The sequence below is a fragment of the Typopeltis vanoorti genome, chromosome 3 (genome assembly GCF_054136105.1).
Source record: "Typopeltis vanoorti isolate ZY-2024b chromosome 3, IOZ_Tvanoo_1.0, whole genome shotgun sequence".
Classification (NCBI taxonomy): Eukaryota; Metazoa; Arthropoda; class Arachnida; order Uropygi; family Thelyphonidae; genus Typopeltis; species Typopeltis vanoorti.
In genome coordinates this window covers 124,052,473-124,075,524 of record NC_143551.1, presented here as the reverse complement: position 1 = coordinate 124,075,524, position 23,052 = coordinate 124,052,473, and the positions used below count along the sequence as shown (strand labels likewise).

Sequence of the window (23,052 nt, the reverse complement as noted above, 5' to 3'; positions counted from 1 at the left end):
TAAAATACAGAAATATTATTGAAAAGAAAATGAAAGAGTTTGAGAACAGGAATCAAACCTTGGAGATTCGATGGCAAACTCTGAAGGAAACATTGATTGATTCTGCCAGAGAGGCATGTGGTGAGGTTGTGTGCAAAGATAAAAAAATCAGAACTCCCTGGTGGACACAGGAAGTTAAAGAGGCAGTGAAGGAAAAGAAGAAAGCATATCAAAAGTTCCTGGCAAATAAGTCAGCTTTTACTCTTAGAGAATACAGAGACAAATGTAAGAAAGCTAAACAGTGTGTAAAACTAGCTAAACAAAAGTCATGGGAGGACTTTGGCAAGAATATAGAAAATAAATATCAAGAAGGTGGCAAAATATTCTGGAGGTTGTTGAAGAAGCTTAGGAATGGAGGAAAGAGTGCCGTAAAAGGAATTAGAGATGATAAAGGTGAAATGAAAACAGGAGAAAAAGATATCCTTGAAGTATGGAGTAATTACTTTGAAAAACTGCTAAATGAAACAAGCAGTGATGACAGCACAGTGATAAAAAACACTGACCAGGCATGCAGTCAGGAATACATATCCATACTTGAAGTAGAAAAAGCCATCAAAGGCTTGAAATGTGGAAAGGCAGCAGGAGTAGATAATATTCGACCAGAAATGCTGAAGTATGGTGGTATAAGAGTCTTACAGTGGCTGCACTGCATAGTTCAGAAAGCCTGGACAGAGGGACGAATTCCCGATGATTGGAGTAGAGCTCTCATAGTACCCATATATAAAAAGGGAAATAAAACTGAATGTGAGAATTACAGAGGTATTTCCCTACTGAGTGTTCCTGGCAAGATCTATGCAAGTATACTTGAGAAACGGTTGAGAAGAATTGTGGAAGAAAAGCTTGGTGAAGAACAAGCTGGATTCAGGCCAAATAGAGGCTGTCAGGATCAGATCTTCACTTTACGACAAATAGTCGAGAAAGCATGGGAATATAACAAAGATCTATATTTAAGTTTTGTCGATTTGGAAAAGGCATATGACAAGGTGCCAAGAGAGAAGCTATTCAATATGCTGCAGTTATATGGTGTCAATGGGGCATTATATCAAGCAATACTTAGTCTTTATTTGAGTTGTGAGTCAGCAGTTAGAATTGAAGGAAGTACAGGAAGATGGTTTAATGTTAAATCTGGTGTGAGACAAGGATGTACATTATCCCCTCTGTTATTCATTATCTATATGGATCACATTATGAAGGAATGTCGTATTAAACCTAATATCAAAATTGGAGATGTTAATGTCAGCTCTTTGCTTTATGCGGATGATGTTATACTTCTAAATAAATCCGCTACAAGTCTGCAAGATTCTCTGACTAAATTGAATAGCTGTTGTAATAGATATGGTATGAAGGTCAGCAATGAAAAGACAAAGACAATGAAAATAGGTAGAATCATTGAAAATGTCAACTGTGTTGTGAATGGAGAACCTGTGGAACAAGTAAAACATTTCAGCTACTTAGGCACAATTTTTACTGAAGATGGTAAACTAAATATAGAAATAGACAACAGAATCAGCAAATCTGGTATCGTGGGAAGTCAATTGAATAAATTCATATGGAATAAGAAAGAAATTAGTCGGAACACTAAATTAGCTGTATACAAGACTGTGTTCAAACCAATTTTAACTTATGGATCTGAGAGCTGGGTCAGAAGTAAAACACTTGACCAAAGACTAGAGACCGCAGATATGAGAGTCCTGAGAAAGATTAGAGGCGTGAACAGATGGCATCAATGGCAATATCATATTAAAAATGAGGATATTAGGAAAGAACTTGACATTGTCAGCATCCAGGAATGCGTTAGCAGAGCTAATCTCAGATGGTATGGTCACTTAAATAGAATGAGAGAGGAAAGATTAGCAAAACAAGTGTTCTCTGCCAGGTTGGCAGGAAAACGACCCAGAGGAAGACCAAGATATAGGTGGATTGATACGGTACAAAGTGCCTTGGACGATAGTGTCGTGACGACTCTTTTCTGTCGTGTTCTAAATCTATCTAGTTTCAAGTCACTTTTATGAATAATATAACTAATTATGAAATGATCACCGATCCAAAAGTAGGGAAATTTATATTTATACTGCGCCACCCTATTCTTAGATTGGTCTATATAAATAGTAGGATCAATTCTTAATTAGGTTAGCAGTCATCTCATTAGGCTGAATCATTTATCATCATTTACACTTGGGGTTCCCGCAAGATTCGAATATTTATGAACGGTGCAATAATAAGGAATTCAGGCAAACACAATATTTAGATCAACAAAATAAAACATTTAATATATGATATGGTTAACAAATACAAGAATTCTATTTTTAAAATTGAACTATACAATTAACTTAATACACGTTCCTGAGTCACTCATGCTAATTCAATGTTCTAACTTTCATATACAATTCACAGTCTCAATAAAACACAAATCTTCTTATCTCAAGTTAATATAACAATTTCACATTTATTCAGTCTTCACAAATCTATCAGCGCAATGTTTATATTCACAGCAGGCAATAAACCACGTAAGCAATATTCCAAGCAAATATATTCCGGTCCTTGAGCGTCGGAGATATATTACAGTTAATGCTAGAATAGAAAAACTTATACAACTACTCTTACCAGACAATTTCTTCAACACATCAAATTATTGAGAGAGCACTTATGAATTAACTTAATTTACATTAGCGGAACACACATAATAAAATTTCTCCACAGTTCAAACTATACTACTGTTAGTCGCACTTCACTATTCCAAACAACAGTAATTAGGTACTGATATCTATTCTTATTCACTTTTCTCCAAGTAATCAATATAACCTTTTCCTAGGGCAACATAGAATTTAATCGTAATCCAGATTAACTGGAACTAATCAAAATTTTCGCATTGACTGTCCAGTTTCCTTTTATCTGATAACGGCATCAACCTTTCTTCATAACAACAGCAGATTTCGCTTATAACATTAAACTTTATGTTTCACTACTTATAGGTTCACTTCCGAACACTACACTCATAAATTTCTGCCCTGAGGATTATATAATCTTGGTTCCGCAAAACTCTCTCCTCCTTCTTAATAATAATTCTTCTCTATATCCTCATATATGACCTTCACTCCCACCTTACGTTCGAACGTCACGCTCTACTCCACTCGTGGTTGTTTACGCGTGCGTCTCCATGACAACAGACTGCACGTAAACATTTCGCTAATGTAATGTATGGTCTAATATTATTCATGAGTGATTACATAACATTAAATATTTCACAAATAAAAACAACAGAATATTTAAGCTACTTCTTTAACTTTTTGATTACGTATACAGTTAAATATAAATTAACACTTTATGTTACACCACATATATTTAGTTATACAAAATTCTAAACATATTATTATTTTATAAACTAATAATAGGTCAAGTTTTGAATAAATATTTAATTAGTAATTCTTAATTAAAGAATAATAAACAATTTTATATAAACCATGATTAATATTTAATAAGCAATGTTAAATGTGAATGAAAAATAATAAATTACATAACATGGCTTCATTCACAATTTAACAATAGAAATATAAGATCTGATAATGTTGGAGTCTTGACAAGTAACAGACTGATTTGGAGGAAAATTGTAGATAGGAAGTTAGTAATGATGTAATTTTTTCATGTAGTACTGTCATATCCTGTACACCCCTTGAGGGTACATGGCAGGAATTTGATGATGATGATATATCCAAGGAGTCCAAAGACTGATCGAGGGAGTGCACCTACTCAACAATTTCACCACTTCATCAACAACATCGAACTGCTACTATCATCATCATCTCCACCAACACCATTTACTGCCCGCTCCCACCACCACTAGTATTTTTTGTCTTTAAATTGTGTGTCCTGAAGGCAGATTTGTCTGGATGAGAAATCCGAGTTTCCAGGAGGAAAAAATACTGCTACCTCCATATGAGATCAGCTAACTCACCTTCAATTGAAAAAAAACCATATAAAGATTCCTCTTGTGATAACACGAATTGAACAAACCATATCTCCATTATGGTAAAACCATAAAAGAAATATGTAAATAGAGTAGATGAATTAAAAAAATAAAAAGAGACAAAACTTTATAAACTCAAGGAGCTATACAAGCTTATCCATAGCAGGTCTTTACATATGCCCACTGTGGGACTCAAACCCACAGGATGCTACAAGTACAGGAGTAATTGTTGAGAGGTGGTTACAGGGTTGACACTGGGGAGTTCTTTTGCTTGGTTGAACAGCAGGAAGGAGTGATGACAAGAGGCCATCCCTGGAAGTTATGAAAGGAAACTGTGAGCAAGAGGGTGAGGAGTGGTTTTTTTGCATGGAGGAACCATGGAATGCATTGCCTGATGGAGTGGTGAGAGCGAGAATGGTCAATGAGTTCAAAGAGTGGTATGATAGACTTTGTGTTTCTTGGGGGGAGGGGGGAAGAACCTCCCCTCAATGAGTTTTGATAGACTTTGTCTTTCTTAGGAAGGACCTCCCATGATGAGTCTTTTGACTCCATGGAGGCCTGAATAATAATAATGATAATAGTAGTTAGGTATTTGAGATGGTAAAAGCCAGAATTCAAAGCCAGAGTGGACAGGAATATTAAACTTTTGGAGAAGAGGGAAGTATGGTTTTGTGAAAGCTGTCTTAGTAATCTTCTCATTTTTTAATAATAAAGTGACAGAGGACTTAGATAAAGGAAATGGCTAGACACTGATACTGCCAGACTTTGCAAAGGCTGCATTTTGACAGGTTATCACATGGAACTCTCTTACTTATATTTGGAGCATATGGGACTGGTGATATGGATAAGAGGGCAGCTGAGCAGATATCAAAGAGTAGTATCAAAAGTATATTAGGGAATTGATACATTAGGGAATTAATGATGTATCACAAGAATCTATACTTGAACCACTGTTATTTAATTTGTACATCAATGGTATAAGAAATTATTTAAGCAGAAATATTCAGTTCACCTTCTTTTACACATTCAGGATAACCTTCTTTTTGCATTCCCTTGGTATTCAGTTATACATTGCTTCTATCAGATACTGTCTAATGAATTCCCATGCATGGTCAATGTTTCTGCATAGCTCATCTACTCAACATATTGATGCTAACTGACTACAGAGTTTCCCATAATCACCCATCTTATTATTCCACATATATTATTTTTTGGGGGGAGTTGTGATAATCACCATGTAGGAATTGAGGTGGAACCATGTAACATACACATTATACTACATATTCCCCACAAAGTGTTATGCACTTGATACAATGTTGCAGCATCATTTTCAGTTCTTTGAGAAAAAAAAAAAAGTTGCCCTTGTTGCACACCAGTCCTCAGCTGTAGATGTGACTTTATCATCTGTGATAAATAAAAATTAAATTTGGGAATAGGAAAGTCAGATGGCACCAAGTCTGACAAATAAAGTGTGTGCAGCAGACATTGAAAGCCCAAGCTGTGTATTGCCTGTTGGGTTTCATGAGCATTGTGAGCAGATGCAGTGTCCTGCAAAAGCAACATGCCTCTGCTCAGTTTCCTGTGGCATTTCCTTCAGTATCTCCTTTGATTTCTTCAGAGCTGTTGAATAAATTGCTGCTATAACAATTTCATCTTTTTTGAGATACTTAGTAAGGATTGCACCATCCATATTCTAAAAGACAATACCTTTGTTGAATGGCAAGAACCTTCCCTACTGACTTTTGTGTTTGGAACTTCTTTGGCTGTGGAGAACCTTTGTGTCTCCACTCCATTGACTGTTGTTTGGTCTCTGGATCATAGTGATGAAGCCACGTTTCATCAGCAGTCACAAAACGAGCCAAAAAATTTGTGCCTGACAACACATGTTCTCTCATTTGGTCAGCATTCAAACATTTGGGGATTCATTTCATTGAGAGCTTTTGCATGTCCAAATGTTGGTGGATAATGACCACAGCTCCTTCCCTGGATATCCAAAGTCTTTGCAATGTTTTAGACTGGTAATCGTCTATCATTAAAGATGATGGCATGCATTGCATCAATGTTTTCAGGTGTGATTGCTGTGGAAGGTCTTCCTAACCTGGGGGCATCTATCTCAGGATGCACAGTTTTAAACTTGGCCACCCATCTGGCAGCTATTGGATATGGGGCACAGTTCCCTAAAGTCTCACACAAAATTTGGTGAATCTCAATTGTGGACTTTTTTTACAGCATGAAAAACTTGATGATGGCCCACATCCCTGTCTTTGAATTTCTTGAAAACCTCAGACGTATTTTCTTATATATCCTAAAAGAAAAAGTGAAAGAAAATTATTATGATTTGATGAAACATGGGGGTTAAAGAATTTTATGATGTGTTCTTTTTTTTTGCTGTTATATCAGTTGTTTTAATATCATTTTTGTTCTAGGTGTTTATCATAACTTTTCAGCCCCCCCCCCTGTACTTTCATGAAATGGCAGCAATGTTAATGCTATTATTATTATTATTTGACACCTCTAGGGAGTCTAAAGACTCATCAAGGGAGGGCACCTGATCTACAACTCTATCTCCACCACTCAATCCACCAACTGACCACAACTACACCAATACCACCTACCGCCGACCACCACCACTAATATTTCCACAGACAATCACAAACATCCATGCCCACGCTTGGGTTCAAACCCCGCAGCCCTTTGGCTGGAGAGCGGGGCTCTTCACTTGGCCAGCCAGGCTGGCTTAACATCCATGCCCACGGTGGGATTCGAACCTGCAGCCTCTTGATGGAGAGTGGACACACTAACCACTCGGCCAGCCAGGCTAGGCCAATATCTCATTAACAACTATTTCTTGTGAAATTATCACGAAATCCAAAACATTAAATCCTCTAGTTGCTTCAATCACATGCTGCTTAAGATATTTATCCATGAGAAATTCAACAAACTCATTCTCCTTGTCCCCATGCACTACTCCTCCTTCCATTGTATATTCCTATAATTCAAGTCCTCCCCCCACACACACACACACACATCAGGATCACCTTCTTTTTACATGTCTAACCAATTTGCCAAAACATTTTACATCGTCAGTATCCTCTACATTCCCTTACCAATAACAGCTACTTATCACATATGCCAGTGTGTTAATTTCAACTTTGCACCACACATATTGAAAATTTGCACATGTACAATCAACTTCCACACATTTTGGACACAGTTCCTCTGCAATCATTAAGAGTACTCTCTCTCCTTCTCTTTTCATCTTCCTATCTTTCTAGAAAACTGCATATCCCTTCATTTAAATTCCTGACAGTATATCAACCAAGCAACTAAGTTTCACTTATATCAATTACCCTTGGCATACTGACTCAGTCATTGCCACAAACTCTCTCCTCCTTTATTTTGAATACTCCTTACATTTGTATCCAAGATAATAATCCCCCTGTCTTTGAGGCCATTCCACCAGCACCAACACGCTCTACTCTAACTTCTATACCACATCTCTCTCTCTTCGGTCTGACCACTCCTGTTTTCCTGATTCTGACTCTGCCATTCATACCATTTGTACCTGTCTCATCCTACTCTGTATGCATTCCATCACCTTGTCTCAATCACATCTTCAACATTGTATCGATCTTCCTCCTGCTGTATAACCAGTTTGGCTGTGCTACCCTGTTTTACAATACTCTTTGATCATTAGCTACATTAACTTCTTGATTTTGTATCTTCTCAGCAAACAACTGCTTTTCGAAATGCCCAACACCAAACCTATTCAAATGCAATTAATCAACTTTAAATCATTGCACCTTCCTTTCAAATTCACTGCACAGATTCACAGACTGAACCCCCCCCCCTTTGCCTTGCACAACTCAGCCATCTTGCTATTCATTATCTCTTCTCTCCTTCTCAATTCACTCTTATCATATCTGGACAACATGCTAACAACTTTTCCAAGCACGCTGTTATCCTTTACCTCCTGCAACAACTTCCTTAAGTGTCCATCGACATTTCTTTTTTCACCATCATTTGTGCCTACAACTACTACTAATTCTGATGCTCGCTTTCTTTCTCTGTAAAGCATCAGTTATTTGCTTCAATGTTCCACCAGGAAAGCATGTTTGTGTACTTTATTACTCATCACACTTCTAATGATTGAGTTCCCATTCAATGCTGCATGACAATGCTACAATTCATTGACTCTTTTTTCATAATACTAACTTTTTCCTTCTCATTCACATCAGCCAATCTCTTCTTTAGATGTTTAATCTCATCTTCTAGATGCTTCATTTCATTTTTCCTTTTCATCAACTCTTGCCTAAGCTCTTATACTCTATTCCCTCTTTGTTATTGCTAACACTTCCATCCGATTTTTGTTTACAACTGCAACACTCAATCTCATTCTGAAACACTCTAACCTATCATTACACTTTTCACATACATTAATACTTTCCTTCTTTTCATTCACTCTAATTTTTTGGTGTATGCATAAAACAATTCTCTCAATTCCAATTCATTGGAAAAAATCCAGGACACAATTCTCTCTTTATGCCAAAGCTTTCTGTGGCACAGACATGCACTTCCTTATGGATTCCATTTTCAGAAAGCAGAAAGCAGTAGGTATATACAAATGAACAAAATTATAACAACAAACACTACTGAGGAACACTTGCATCCAGCATGAAAAAAATGAAGCATAATTATATGAAAATACCACACTATATACTATTTGAAGCACATTTCTTAGCATAGCTCAATATATACACCCACCTACAAACCATGCAAACAACTGGCATTCTATATCTTCTTCCCTAAACACCAGCTACAGTCTTTAGCTGGTGTTTAGGGAAGTGAACTTGGCATAGCAGATCTGCCTGCCATGCCAAGTTCATTGTAGTAATTACAGATATGACAGACTATGTCTGCATCTGCCTCTGGTTTAAGAAACTATCAAAATTGACAATGCCGGAAATTTCAGAAATGCTTGTCCTTAGATCAACAGCCCAAAACACCAAATCTAGCTAGTAGGTGGCATTATTTAGAACTTTAAGCCTACATTTGTTTGCTCTGCTTTGTCTCACTTAACCAATGTAAAGTCTGTGCATGTATCATTCTGTATTGTCTCTTAATGAAGGTAATTTAACTTGCCAAAATGCTGGAAGAATAATGAAATTATTTCAAATTACAATATATTCTATATTGTAATTAATACTTAAGGAATTGACAGTGCACACTAGAAATATAAATTAAATCAACTTTAATATATACTTTCTAATATTTCGGCAATGTCACATTGCCATCTTCATGGGAACTTAGATAAAGACACATGCACGCAAGTACTACATAACAGCAAATGAGAAACGAAGCGAGGAAGCTGCCATTTTCCTAAAGTCCTGATGGTGTCCCCCTGGCGGGCTATATTAGGTGTTCTTGGCCTTTGGGCTGAAGTTCTTCTGATGTATGTTTCCCAAATTTGGGGCAATCTCATGCATTCAAATTTGTTGAGGTTTGGCATGTTCCTAAGTCTGAGACTGATTCCATGAATAGTCTTTCATATTTGAACTTGCTGCAGTGTATTACTGTGGCTTTCTTCCACCTTATTCTATGGCGAGTATCCAGAGCATGGTCTGCAAGGCCAGAGTGACTGTACTGGTGAAATTGGATGTAGTCCTTGTGTTCTGAGATTCTGATATTTGCTGCACTGCCTGTTTGATCAAAGCAGGACAATTTACAGCTGCAAGGGACCTGGTATACACCAGGTAGGTCTAGGGGAAGTGGTTGGTCTTTAGTGGAGCCGATGAGGGATGCCAATTTTCTATATGGTCTGTAACAAGAGGTCAAGTCATGTTTTTTTAGAATTTTGTTGATTTTTTCTGATGCGCCTCGGATGTAGGGAATGGTGATGGATTTAGAGTAATCTTTTTTTGGGAAGGGGGAGGTGGGTTGTGGATAACTGGTTTTAGTATTTGATTTGGGGGGGGGGGGGTAGCCATTGGCTGAGAAAGTGTTAAGGATGTGATTTAGTTCAGTGGTTAGGACTTGGTCATTTGAAAGATTAGTTTAGCCCTGTTGAATAGTGTCTTAATAAATCCATATTGTTGCAGCGGGGGGGGGGGATTGTTGGTGAATGTATCTGCCTGTATGGATGGGTTTTCTATAAACTGAGAAAACCAAAGTACCATCAGGTTGGCAGGTGACTAGTGTGTCTAGGAAGGGGAGGCTATTGTTTTCCTCTTTTTCCAGAGTGAACTTCATTCTAGGGTGTTGGTTGTTTAAGTGTGTTAGAGGGAGAGGAGTGTATCTGGGCCATGTGGCCAAATAGTGAACACATCATCAATGTAGCGAAACCATATGGTAGGTTTTTGTGGAGCAGAGTTTAAGGCTTTCTCTTCAAAAGTCTCCATAAAGAAGTTGGCCAAGGGTGGGGAAAGTGGTGAACCCATTACTTCCCCTCTATAGCCTGAATTCATTGTGAACTGAAATAGGGCTGAGATATCGGGATTTACCTTGGATATAGTATGCATAAGCAAATAGAAGAAATGAGTGGAAGGAGGGTAATTATTATGGGTGATTTCAATTATGGTAACATTGACTGGAAAGAGGAGAGGGCACATGGGAGGAAGGAATTGGATTTTATGCGGTTATTAAGGGACAACTATCTACGGCAACATGTATTGGAAAATACCAGGGGGCAGAGAGTGCTGGACCTAGTAATTGCAACCGAGAATGTGGCTGTAATGAACATGACCATGTTGCCACCAATTGGTGAGAGTGACCATAAAGTCATGACTTGGGAGGTGGCTAAAGGAGTCGAATTTACAATTAAGACAGGGTACATGTGGAATTACCGGGCTGGTAAGTATGACAAGCTTAGGTGTGTGCTTGGTTCAATGCCATGGCATGTAAAACTGCAAGGGCTGGATGTTGATAGTGCATGGGAGGTGGTTAAGAACTGTTTGCAGGAGGCAATGGTTGACTGTATACCAAGAGTCCGAATAATAAATCAATTAGGGGTTAAATGGATGAATAACACGATTAAGCTTGAGCTGCAAAAAAAGAAACAATTGTGGAGGAATTTTAGGGAGAAGGGTGACCATCAGGCACAGGAACAGTATAATGCTCAGGCCAGGATGGTAACAAGGGTGGTAAGAAAAGCAAAAGCAGATTACGAAAGGAAATTGGCCACGCAGGCTAAAGAGAATCCCAAACAGTTTTTTCAATATGTTGCAAGTAAAAGGAAAAATGCTCATGGTAGAATGATCTTAAAAAATGCTGAGGGTAGGGAGGTAACTGAATCAGTCGATATTGTGGAATTACTGAGCGAGCACTTTGCAAGAGTATATCATCCAAGTGGTGACTTTGCAGGAATGGAAGAACCAACAGCTTATACTGGAATTGTGATGAATGAAGTAGAGGTAACTAGTCTATTACAGAACCTCAATGTCAATACATCTGTGGGATTGGATGGTATACCAGCTCGTGTCGTACGTGAAGCGGCAAAAGAATTGTCGGTGCCTTTGATTTTGTTTAATTTGAGCCTCAGGACTGGGTCAGTCCCAAGGGGGTGGAAAGAGGGGAAAATAGTTCCACTGCACAAAGGTGGTTCCAAGGCTGCTGTTGAAAATTACCGGCCAATCAGCATAACAGGAATCATTATCAAGGTCTTAGAGAAAATAGTCAAGAGGAAAATACAAGATTGGATAGAAGAAAATGGGATACTGTATCGGGGACAGCATGGTTTTGTGAAGGGTAGGTCATGCCTCAGTAACTTGCTCACGTATTATAACACAGTGACGGCTGAACTGGATAAGGGTAATGGGTTTACGGTGATTTTACTGGACCTTGCCAAGGCCTTTGACAGGATACCACATGGAATTCTAATCAGTAAATTGGGGCATATGGGGATGGACATAGGGTTGGTGAGATGGATAGGAGGGTGGTTGACGGAGAGATATCAGAGAGTGGTTTACTCAGGATAAGAGTCCACAAGACGGCCTGTGACTAGTGGTGTGCCACAAGGATCTGTTCTTGGACCACTGCTGTTTAATTTGTTCATAAATGATATAGGAAAGGATCTGAGAGGAACAGTTCATTTGTTTGCGGATGATGCGAAGTTGGGTAGGGCAATAGTGAATGCAGATGACGTCAAAATTTTGCAGGATGATTTGGATAGATTGGAGGTCTGGGCTAAGGAGAATGGATGTCAGTTTAATGTGGCAAAATGTAAGGTTATGCATTTTGGGGCGAAAAGATTGGTGGCAGTTTACTGCATTGGTGGAACCGTGCTCCAGGAAATTGATGAGGCACGAGATTTAGGAGTGTTGGTAGATAAGGAATTGAAATTTAGGGGACACATTGCAAAAGTGGCCAAATCAGCTCATCAAATCACTTGGTTGCTGAAGAATACGTTGACAAGCAGAGACAAGCAGGTTATTGTTCCTCTGTATCGAGCCTTGATAAGACCCCATCTAGACTACTGTGCTCAGATTTGGTCACCTAGGTTTCTTCTTGATGGGGAGGAGGTGGAGAGGATCCAGAGGCGAGTGACCAAGATGATAGCAGGTCTGTGGAATGAACCGTATGAGAACAGGTTGAGGATTTGTGGGTTGCAAAAATTGGTTGATAGGCGGAGGAGGGGAGATATGATTGAGACATTCAAATTACTGAAGGGTTTCTATAAAATTAATTCAGAAGATATTTTTGAGAACAGGGCTGGTTGTGGGAGGACTATGGGACATCCATGGAAACTGGGCAAAAGTGTGATTAGTAAAGGTGTTAGAGCTGGGTTCTTTACTTTTAGAGTAGTGAATGAGTGGAATGCGCTCCCTGATTCTGTAGTGGATGCTGTGACAGTGAATGAGTTTAAGGCGAGGTATGATAGATACTGTATGAATGTCAAATAGTTGTGATGAATATGATTTGGGGCCTCCCTCGATGAGTCTAATGACTCCCTGGAGTTGCCCGTAGTAATAGTAATAGTAATTAGCTCTAAGGTTTCTTTGAGGGGAACATTTGTGAATAAGGAGGAGACATCAAAACTGACCATTATGTCATTATGTTGGAGTGTAAGGTTTTCTATACTGGCTTTGAAGTGGGCTGAGTTTTTTGTGTGTGATGGTGTGTTGCCAGTATAGTGTGAGAGCGCTTTGGCTAAATATTTAGCTAGTTTGTAAGTCGGGGAATCAATGCCATCCACTATGGGACGTAATGGCACATTTTCTTTATGTATTTTTGGGAGCCCATATATACGGGGGGAGTGGGGGGGTCTAGAGTTATGTGGTTTTAGATCGAGCTATTTACCTCCCCATTGAATACAATCCCACCAACTCACAAATTAGAAAACTCCATAGGCTCCTTAAGAAGGTCACTTCTTGGCCTGTGGAGATTACTAACAGACTAAAACCATATAACTCTAGACCCCCCGCCGTATATATGGGCTCCTAAACGGTAGCTTCGTCATTCATTTCTCATTTCCTGTTATGTAGTACCTGCGTGCACGTGTCTTTATCTTAGGTTCCCATGAAGATGGCAACGTGACATTGCCGAAATATTGGAAAGTATATATTAAAGTTGATTTAATTTATATTTCTAGTGTACGCTGTCAATTCCCTAAGTATTAATTATCATGTTTAACCAGCATATAAGCCTTTCTACAAGAATTGTATATTGTAATAACCTTTTTTAAATACCAAAGTGAATAATCAACATATAGGCATGACCATCTGATGCTTAACTATACTGTCTTGTTTGGTTTGTTTTTATTATTATTATTATTATTATTATGGGTACCTCCATGGAGTCAGTAGACTCATTACGGGAGACCCAAACTATCAAAACAATATCTATCATACCTCTTCTTGAATTCATTTACAGATGAAGAACTCACAACTGAGTCAGGCAGTGCATTCACCACCCTCCAAGCAAAAAACCTAGATCTCATACCCTTGTTAACCACACTTTTCCTTAATTTCCGGTGATGACCTCTTTTTCTTCATCATCATCACTATCACATAGCTGGAATAATTTCCCTGCATCAATCTTATAAAAATCTTTTCGTAATTTAAATGTTTCTATCATATCTCCTCTTCTCCACCTATCAACCAACCTCTGAAATCCACAAGCTTTCAATCTCTCAATGTAGGGAGCATTTTTTACATTACTCACCAACTTAGTCACTCTCCTCTGAACCCTCTCCACAACCTTCTCATCTCCAAGGAATCCAGGTGACCAGACTTGAGCACAGTAATCCAAATGTGGACGTATCAATGCCTTGTAAAGGGGAATAATAACCTCCTTATCTCTGGATGTTAGTGTGTTCTTCAATAAGCAAGTAATCCTTATGTGCAATCTTGGACACCTTAGCAATGTGCCCTCTGAACTTCATCTCCCTATCCACCCCCCCCAAGCACCTAGCCTCATCAATCTCTTGGAGTACCATTCTATCAATGTGGTACACAGCTGGTAATCTTTTAATCCCAAAATGCATATTTTTCCACTTTTCCACATTGAACTGACATCCATTACCTTTTGCTCATTTTGCCAGCTTATTTAAATCATCCTGCAAACTCTCAACATCAGCTTGATTTTTTTTATTGCACTACCCAACTTTGCTTTATCAGCAAACAACTGAATATTTCCCTTCAAGCCATTTCTTATATAATTTATGTACAAATTAAACAGTAACGGCCCAAGCACAGAGCCCTGAGACACACCACTGGTCACCTGCCTCATCCTGGACTCTGCTCCTCCATACTACTTTCTGGTATCTCTCCATGAGCCATTCTCTTATCCATATCACCAGTTTAGTATCCATCCCCATCTGCTCTAATTTGCGCAACAGTATTCCATGGGGTATCCTGTCAAAAGCCTTAGCAAAATCCAGTATCACTGTGTAGCCATTCCCCTTGACCAACTCAGATGTCATTCTATTGTAAAAAGTTAATAAATTGCTAAGGCAGAATCGACCTTTAACAAAACCATGTTGGCCCCTATAGAGTATCATATTCTGATCCACCCATTCTTGAATTCTGTTCTTAACCAACTTTTCAATACTTTTACCACCACTCCTGAGATGGTGATTGGTCTGTAATTAACTACTGCAGCCTTAGAGCCACCTTTATGCAAAGGAACTACTTTGCCTTCCTTCCACTCCCTAGAGACCATACCAGAGTTCAAACATAAGTTAAATAACCAAGTAAGAGTCGTTGATAATTCCTTTGCACATTCATGCAGCACCTGGATATTCCATCTAAACCTACAGCAGTGTTTGCATTTAAATTCTGCAATATATTAAGTACCTCTGATTCATTAACTTCATTTCTCACATTAGTTATTGCTACAGGTACAGAGATATCCTCAATTGGGTGATAGACTTTTGAAAAGTGATCACTCAGTAACTCTACTGTTACATCTGAATTGGTCAACTCAATACCATCAGCACCCACTAAGGTTATTCTTCCAAAGTCATTCTTCCTTTTACTTACCACATGGTGGAAGAACTGTTTGGGATTACCCTTGATCTCCTTGGTTAGGGTCTTCTCATAATCTGATTTAGCTTTTCTTACTATGCTTGGTAGCCTTCCTATCTTGAGCCTTGTACTGCTGATGGGTGAACTGATCGCTTTTCTCCTTGTAAATTCTCCATAACATTTTATTTTTTTTGCAGATCAAGGCCTGATACTACTACTACTCATCCATCTGACACCTACCTTGTTTGTCTTCCTGCCCATGGGAATACATTCTGATATTGCCTTTCTCAGACACCTGCTGATTATATCCAATGCACTGCTAACATCTTTCCCCTGCAATATGTTCTGCCATGGGATGGCTGTAAGCTCACTCCAAAGCTTGTTATAATTACCTAACCAGTAGTTCCATATATACACCTTCTTAAGAGAGAAATCCACAAATTTTGCAACCTCCCAAGTCATTACCACATGATTGTTCTCACCAACTGGAGGTAAGGAGGACACCATACTTATGCATATGTCCTCTGAACCTATGACCAGATCCAACACGCTCACACCACAGTCCCTTCAGTTATGTGCTGTTTCAAGTAATTATCTCCTAGAAGGTGCATGAATTCCATTTCCTTTTTGCCACGTGATATTCCCTCCTTCCATTTGATATCACCATAATTAAAATCCCCCATAATAATCACTGACCCTGCAATCATTGCACTAATTTGCTGAGGCATGAATTCAATGTCACCCCTGTACCCCCCCCCCCCCGGCCTATAGTAGCAACAACTGTATATTTAGTTGCATTGGTCACTATTTCACACCAGACTGCTTCAAATGAACTATCATTCACAGGTCTATCCTCTTGATATACTACTTTTTTTGGCTGCAACTCATCAGCTATCATCAACAGTACTTCCCCCCCCCCCATTCTATCTTCTCTATCCTCCCTGAAAATACTGTATCCATCACATTCAATTCTTCAAATTATTCCGTGAAAAAGGATCAAAAAACATACATTCACTGCATATGTTTCTCTCTCTCTCTTACACTCAACCTTTTCAATTTTATTTTCCCTTCCCAATTACTTCAACTTGTTCAGAAAACAGTAACTTCTTCAAAACGTTTATGACCTTCCATGTTCAGATGCAACCCATCTCTTGCATACAACTGTCTTTTGCCTTCAAACACACTCCAGACATCAACAAATTCCAGACCTCTTTTTTTTGCACATTCTTGTAATCATATCATTCATTATCATCGCTCGTCTTCTTAACTCATAATTGTGAAAATGAGGCAGCACACACACTATCCTCGCTTTGACACTTTTCTTCTTCATGATATCTAACAATGTTCTTAAATCTTTTGCTACCCTATTAATACTACCACCCAGGTCATTTGTACCCACCATAACTATCATCTTTTCTGCATCATGTCCTCTCTTTATTGCTAAAGTCACTCTCTCTGTTCTTCCCCCAGACAAGCACTCCTCAGGCATACTGCTCTCCATACCCTTAATCATTGAATTACCATATATAATCACCACTCATAACTTCATTCAAACCCAAAGAAGCATCACTCATGGCCTCATTTTCTACACCAGCGTTTCCCAACTGGTGGGTCACGAAAGCTAATTGCCGAGTCACCTAAAAAAATTCTTGAAAACCTAGGTGTTTTGTTTTTGGGTTTTCTATTTTTCACAAAACTCTAAAATACAAGTAAATAATGTTTAATCAAGACTAATGAATAAATAATTTAATTAATAGAGATGGAAAATGCACGGTGTCTGCATCCATGTAATTATTTCACAGTCTGTCTGTTCGTGGTAAAGTAGCTCAACTAATGGTGAGGCTGCGCTGCAGCAACCACTCCACCAACTGAATTGTTTGGCAGTCTGGCATTTGTTTTACTCGCCTGCCACATACTTACTCTGCTTGTTCAGTTTGAGTTAAGCATCGAGAGAAAGAGAGAGCGTATTTTTTTGTATTATTTTTAAATCTGTTTTATTTTACCTATTGGCCATAAAAATTTTAGTTGGTCATGAAGATGAAGTATTAAAATAACCAGGCCACGGTAAAAAAAGTTTGAGAAACCTTGTTCTACACTATTTAGCATGACTTTCCCAGTTTCATTACTTTCCCTCAACACTCTTTTACTTACTCCTTCACTTTCAAAACGTCTCATTTCTTCATCATTCACCAAAGTCTCTCCCGTACTTAAAGCTGTTCTAGTTACTTTATCTAAAGTAATCTCCATAGTCCTAATTTCTCTATTCAACACATTTACTAAGTCTTAATATCCTGAGTCTCCTTACTGAGCACTTCCAATTTCTATTGCAAGAGACGAAGGTCGCTTTTCATTTTCATGAACTCCTGCCGAAGCTCTTCTGCTACGGTCCTGACGTTTGCTCCCATTCCTAATCGCTCTAACCTATCTAGACACTTTTCACATATGTTAACATTTTCATCCTTCTTGTTTACGCAAACGGTCCACAGATCTTTCACATTTTTCTGTGAATACATATAGCAGTTTCTGCAACGCATCCACTGCAGAAAAATCCAAGGCAGAGCTAGACTTTCGTACAGAAGTCCTCCGTGCCCCTTTATTGATGCCATCTTTAGATGCTGAAGTAGTGAAACAAACAAGTAACGAAAACACAATATAAACAACAACGTTTCAACAATAACACCACTGAAGGACACTTGTATCCAACTGAAGCACGACTGCAGAACAATTTGAGACAAAAGACTATACTTTAATTTAAAACACTTTTTCTAGCATAGCTCAAAACACAAAATAATTAATGCCAGCAGCACCCTCCCCAAGTACTAACTGGGCTCAGGTTTGCTTAACTTCAGTGAAATTTCAGTGATCAGGCAAGAACTGGTGCTTTCAAACCAATCTGGCCACTTTTGGTCTTAAGAAAATGTTTCTCATTTGCATGCTTTATTATTATCATCATTATAACTGGATCTCTCCACTGAATCAGAAGACTAACTGTAGAAGTCCACACTAATTTCTTATACACAGAATATCTATTATACCTCTCTTTAAACTCATTCACTGTCAGGGCGCGCATAACTACTTTTAGCAATCCATTCCACTCATTCCATGCTTTCCATGAAAAAAATAGTCTTTGCACCCCTTTACTAACAACATTCTTGATAAACGTCCAGTAGTGATCGAAAGTTCTCACTTTATTTGTCTGAAAATTGAAAAAGAATTCTTTTGTGTCAATCTTATATAAAACTCCTTTAGTAACTTATGTTTCTATTAAGTCTTATAAATTTCTCTTCTGTCTGTCAAATTAACTCTACAACCCCCCCCCCCCCACACACACACACACCTCCAACCTATCCTCATAGGGAGTATTGTACAGACCTATCACCAGCTTGGTCACTTGTCTCTAAATCTTCTCCACAACCTTCTGATCTCCAAGAAACCCAGGTGACCAAATTTGTGCATAGTAGTCAAGATAAGGCCATTTTATAGCCTTATAAACAGATAACAACCTCTCTATCTTTACTTGTTAGTGTGTTTTTCAACATCCAAGTAATCCTTTGAAATATTTTGCCAACGTTTGCAATATGCCATTTGAACTTTGACTCTATTCAAAGTCGTGGAAGTGTTCTGATAAATAATCTCTAGGACTGCATGATGTGTGACAGGTTGCTCCATCCTGTTGGAATATCTATCCACAAAATGGAATGTTTTTTGCATGACAAATCCTGGGTGAGCAGAATCAAGAAATTCTTGATGTGGCATTTCTGTTAAATGTTATGGTTACACCACCCTCTTCAATGAAGTAGAGCCCAATTATGCCATGGCTGGAATCCACACACACACACGCACCATGTGGTGGCCTCGCTGTGAAGAGATTTCTCTTGGACAAATTCAGGTCTTGAGAAACCAAGAAACCTGTATTTGGGGAATTATGTCACAACAAGATAAGATTGAGATACAAGAGAAAAAGTGACAGTGGTTTTGAAGCAGCATCGTGTGAGGTGAAGGTCGATTTGGTTGGGTGTTGTTATAGACTGAGGAATGTGGAGGGGAAGATAAAGAAATATATTGGGAACTTGACTTAGTGAGTAAGTGAAGGGTGATCATTATGGATGATTTCAATTAGAGCAATATTGATTGGAATGAAGAGATAGCATCAGGGAATAAGGAGAATGAGTTTCTTGAATTCTTAAGTGACAACAATCCTTGGCAATATATGTATATATAATCAAGGGCACATGAGTTTTGAGAGTCTTGGATCTGGTATATAATGAGATGATATGATTGTGAATAGAGTGTCTAATCTTCCCCTGGAGACCATGAAGTGATCACCTGTGTTGTTGTAATCAGTCATGTGAGAACTTTTGTGAAGAAGAAGAGATACATATGTGGAACTACAAGGTTGCTGATAACCTTGTAGTTATCAGCAACTCAGAAGGGAGACATAGTGTGGAAAGAGGAGTTGAGTGGAAAGGAGACAGATGCTGCTTGAATAATCAAGAACTATTTAACAGTAGCAAAGCCTGAATGTATTCCAAAAGGTGAAAAGCTAAATAAGATAGGAATAAAATGGATGAGTGAAAAAATTAAGTGCAAAATCTAAGAAAGAAGAAGAAGAAGGCAATGTGGAGGCAACATGTGTTGAATATTGGTATTTAATCAGTTGCATGATGAGTACAAAGAGCAGGCCAGGAAAGTGTTTTGGTTGGTAAAGACAGCAAAAGTGCAGTATGAGAAAAAATTAGCCAGTCAGCTAAGAAAAATCCTAGTGAGTTTTATTGATATGTGGCAAGTAGAAGAAAAAATGATATATACATATATCATTTTTTCTACTGTATATGCATTCCCCTTATCCAATGTATTCATCTTATAATAGGTAAGTGAGATTACTAAAACACGATCTTCCTTTAGCAAACACATGCTGTCCATTAAAGAGAATTCTGCTGCTTTCAACTGTTCTGAATCCTTGTCCTCATTAGCTTCTCAGACACCTTGACCTACAGACAAGCAGATTGGCCTATAATTCAAAGCCTTGGTCTTATCACCCCCTTTATGAAGTGGAAATTTTTTACCATCTTTCTACTCCTTTGGAACTTGAGCCTAAGACTCATGTTAAAAATATAAGTTAAAGCTGTTATTAACTCCCTGGAACATTCCCTCAAGACACGCAGTGATATACCATTGAGTCTAAATGAATGAATCCAAGAAAAGGTACGAAAGCTGATGTAAGTGATATCTGGCCTCCCTCGATGAGTCCCTGGCTCCCTGGAGATCTCTCTTAATAATAATAATATGGATATACCATTTCTCAATATCTCCACAGGTTTAGCTCTCATTTATTATACCTCAGTAAATATCAGAATTAGTCTGGACAGTGAATCTTACCATAATGCATGGACTTGTACAGTATAATCCCAAAAAGAAAACATGCTGTTCATTATAGAACACAACTGATTACTTAGTGTAAAGTCAACTGCTTTCAATATACAAGAAGTGCAGCGATGAAAATATTTCATTTGCAAACTTTTGCGTGTTTTTGCTTTTGTGTGAAATAAAGGTGAAACAAAAACAAGCAAAAAAATAAATAAATAAATAACAGAAATTTCTTATTCTTGGTAAAATCTCTTGCTAAATATAATTTGATTTGACCCACACTTTACTTTGATTTTTTTGGTTATCTGAGAAAACACATAACTCTTGGTTTCTTCTTTTGCATACATTGATGCTGATCAATTTTGCATATGTAGAATTTGAAAGAAAACTAATATTTCTGTGAGTATGTGCCATGATTTTCTCAGAAAACACAACCATCAGTTTCTGTCTAATCAGTCATAGCTGAGTTAATTGATTTCAGATAATAATACAAGATTTTTTTATTTAATGAAATAACCTTTATATGAAGTCCTTAGTCCTTGATGTTTCCATATCTGTAAGATGGGAATGAGCCACATTTGATTTTTTTTTAAAATATGGCTGTATTAAAACGATCCTTCCTTTCTTTTCTTTCAGAAACTAGGAGAAGTGATTGAAGACCCAAAGACATGTTGTGTAGGAACAATGGAAATGAACAAAAGTAAAAACAGATATGAATGCATTGTACCTTGTAAGTATGTAAGTTCATTGATCCTGATTAACTAATCCTTGTATATATATATTTTACTCTCAAGCACAACTTGCAGAAATAATGGGATTGATTAAAGAAAGGAAGAAACAGTCACTAACCTTGTCATGTTATGTTATGTTACTCTCCAAAGAATTTAGAAGAACGATATTATATCTCATACTGTCATCACATTATACCATCTCGGATCGGTCACTTACTCTGTGGTCTCCTTTTATTATTATTATTATTATTACCACCCAAGACCCAATGGAGTCAAAGACTCATCTGGCAGGTTCTTTTATCATACACACAACCCATCGTACCATGCTTTAAACATACTCAAATTCTCTGCGGACACCACACTCTCAGGCAATGCATTCCAGTAAAACTCTGCATGAAAAAAAACCTGCTTCTCACACCCTCTTTATACAATTTCCAGGGATGACCTCTGGTTCTCTCCTGATCTCACTATTTTCTGTAGAACCTCTCCAGCATTGATCCTATAATAATCCCTTAATAACTTGTAGGTCTCTATCATATCTCAACCTCTTCCTCCTGTCCACCAGACTCTGCAAGTTGCATCTTCTCAATCTTTCCTCACACTCAACATTCCAGAGGTTAGAGACTACCTTAGTCAGTTGCCTCTGGACCCTCCTTTCCAACATCTCTTTGTCATTCTGAAAACCAAGTGACCAAATCTGGGCACAATAGTCCATGTGTGGCCTAATCAAAGCCTATACAATGGAACAGGAATCTCCGTACTTCTACAGGTCAGTGTTCTCCAATCATTCCCAGAAGCCTTTATGTCACAATTTTGGCTATGTGTCCCTTAAATTTCAGATCCTTATCCACTATCACCCCCAGATCTCTTATTTCCTCAACCTCCAACAATATATCCTCACCAAGCAAAAATTCTGCATCCCATTTTTGTTTTCCAAATTTTAAAACCTTACATTTTGCAACATTGAGCTCACATCCCGATTCTCATGCCCAATCAACGTTCATTTATTCAAGGACAAGAAGACACTCAAGTTGTGCCTTCTTGTCCTTACAAGAAGGCACAGCATCCTCTCTACTTTTCATGGTTTATCCCAACTTTGCATCATCTGTAAACAACTTAATATCGCCATCCAAATCTTCACCAATATCATTAATATACAAGTTAAACAGCAATGGCCCTAAAACAGACCCCTGAGGCATACCACTAGTAATTTTCCTTTTCCTGTATATCGCTCCCCCCATACACAACTTGTTAATACCTATCAGACAGCCAATTTCCAATCTAATGCCCCAATCTAATATCCAACCCCATCCACTCCAGTTTGTTAAACTTATCATGAGGTACTCTATCAAAAGCCTTTGCAAAATCTAAGTATATTACTGTGTATTCTTCTCCTCTGTCCAAGGAAGCAGTCACCTTATTGTAATAAGTAAGTAGATTACTGAAACATGACCTCTAGCAAATCCATGCTGTCTATCAAAGATAATAC

At 38.1% G+C, this 23,052-nt stretch overlaps 1 protein-coding gene across 1 annotated transcript in view; it reads left to right on the top strand.

Annotated features, from left to right (window-relative positions):
• The window catches only part of LOC150108538 (tyrosine-protein phosphatase 69D-like), a 655,365-nt gene that overhangs the window by 554,590 nt on the left and 77,723 nt on the right, over positions 1-23,052 (top strand). The window contains exon 22 of the mRNA XM_090390483.1: positions 21,469-21,562. Coding sequence (XP_090246609.1) covers positions 21,469-21,562 — 94 coding nt within the window. The remainder of the gene's footprint in view (positions 1-21,468; positions 21,563-23,052) is intronic.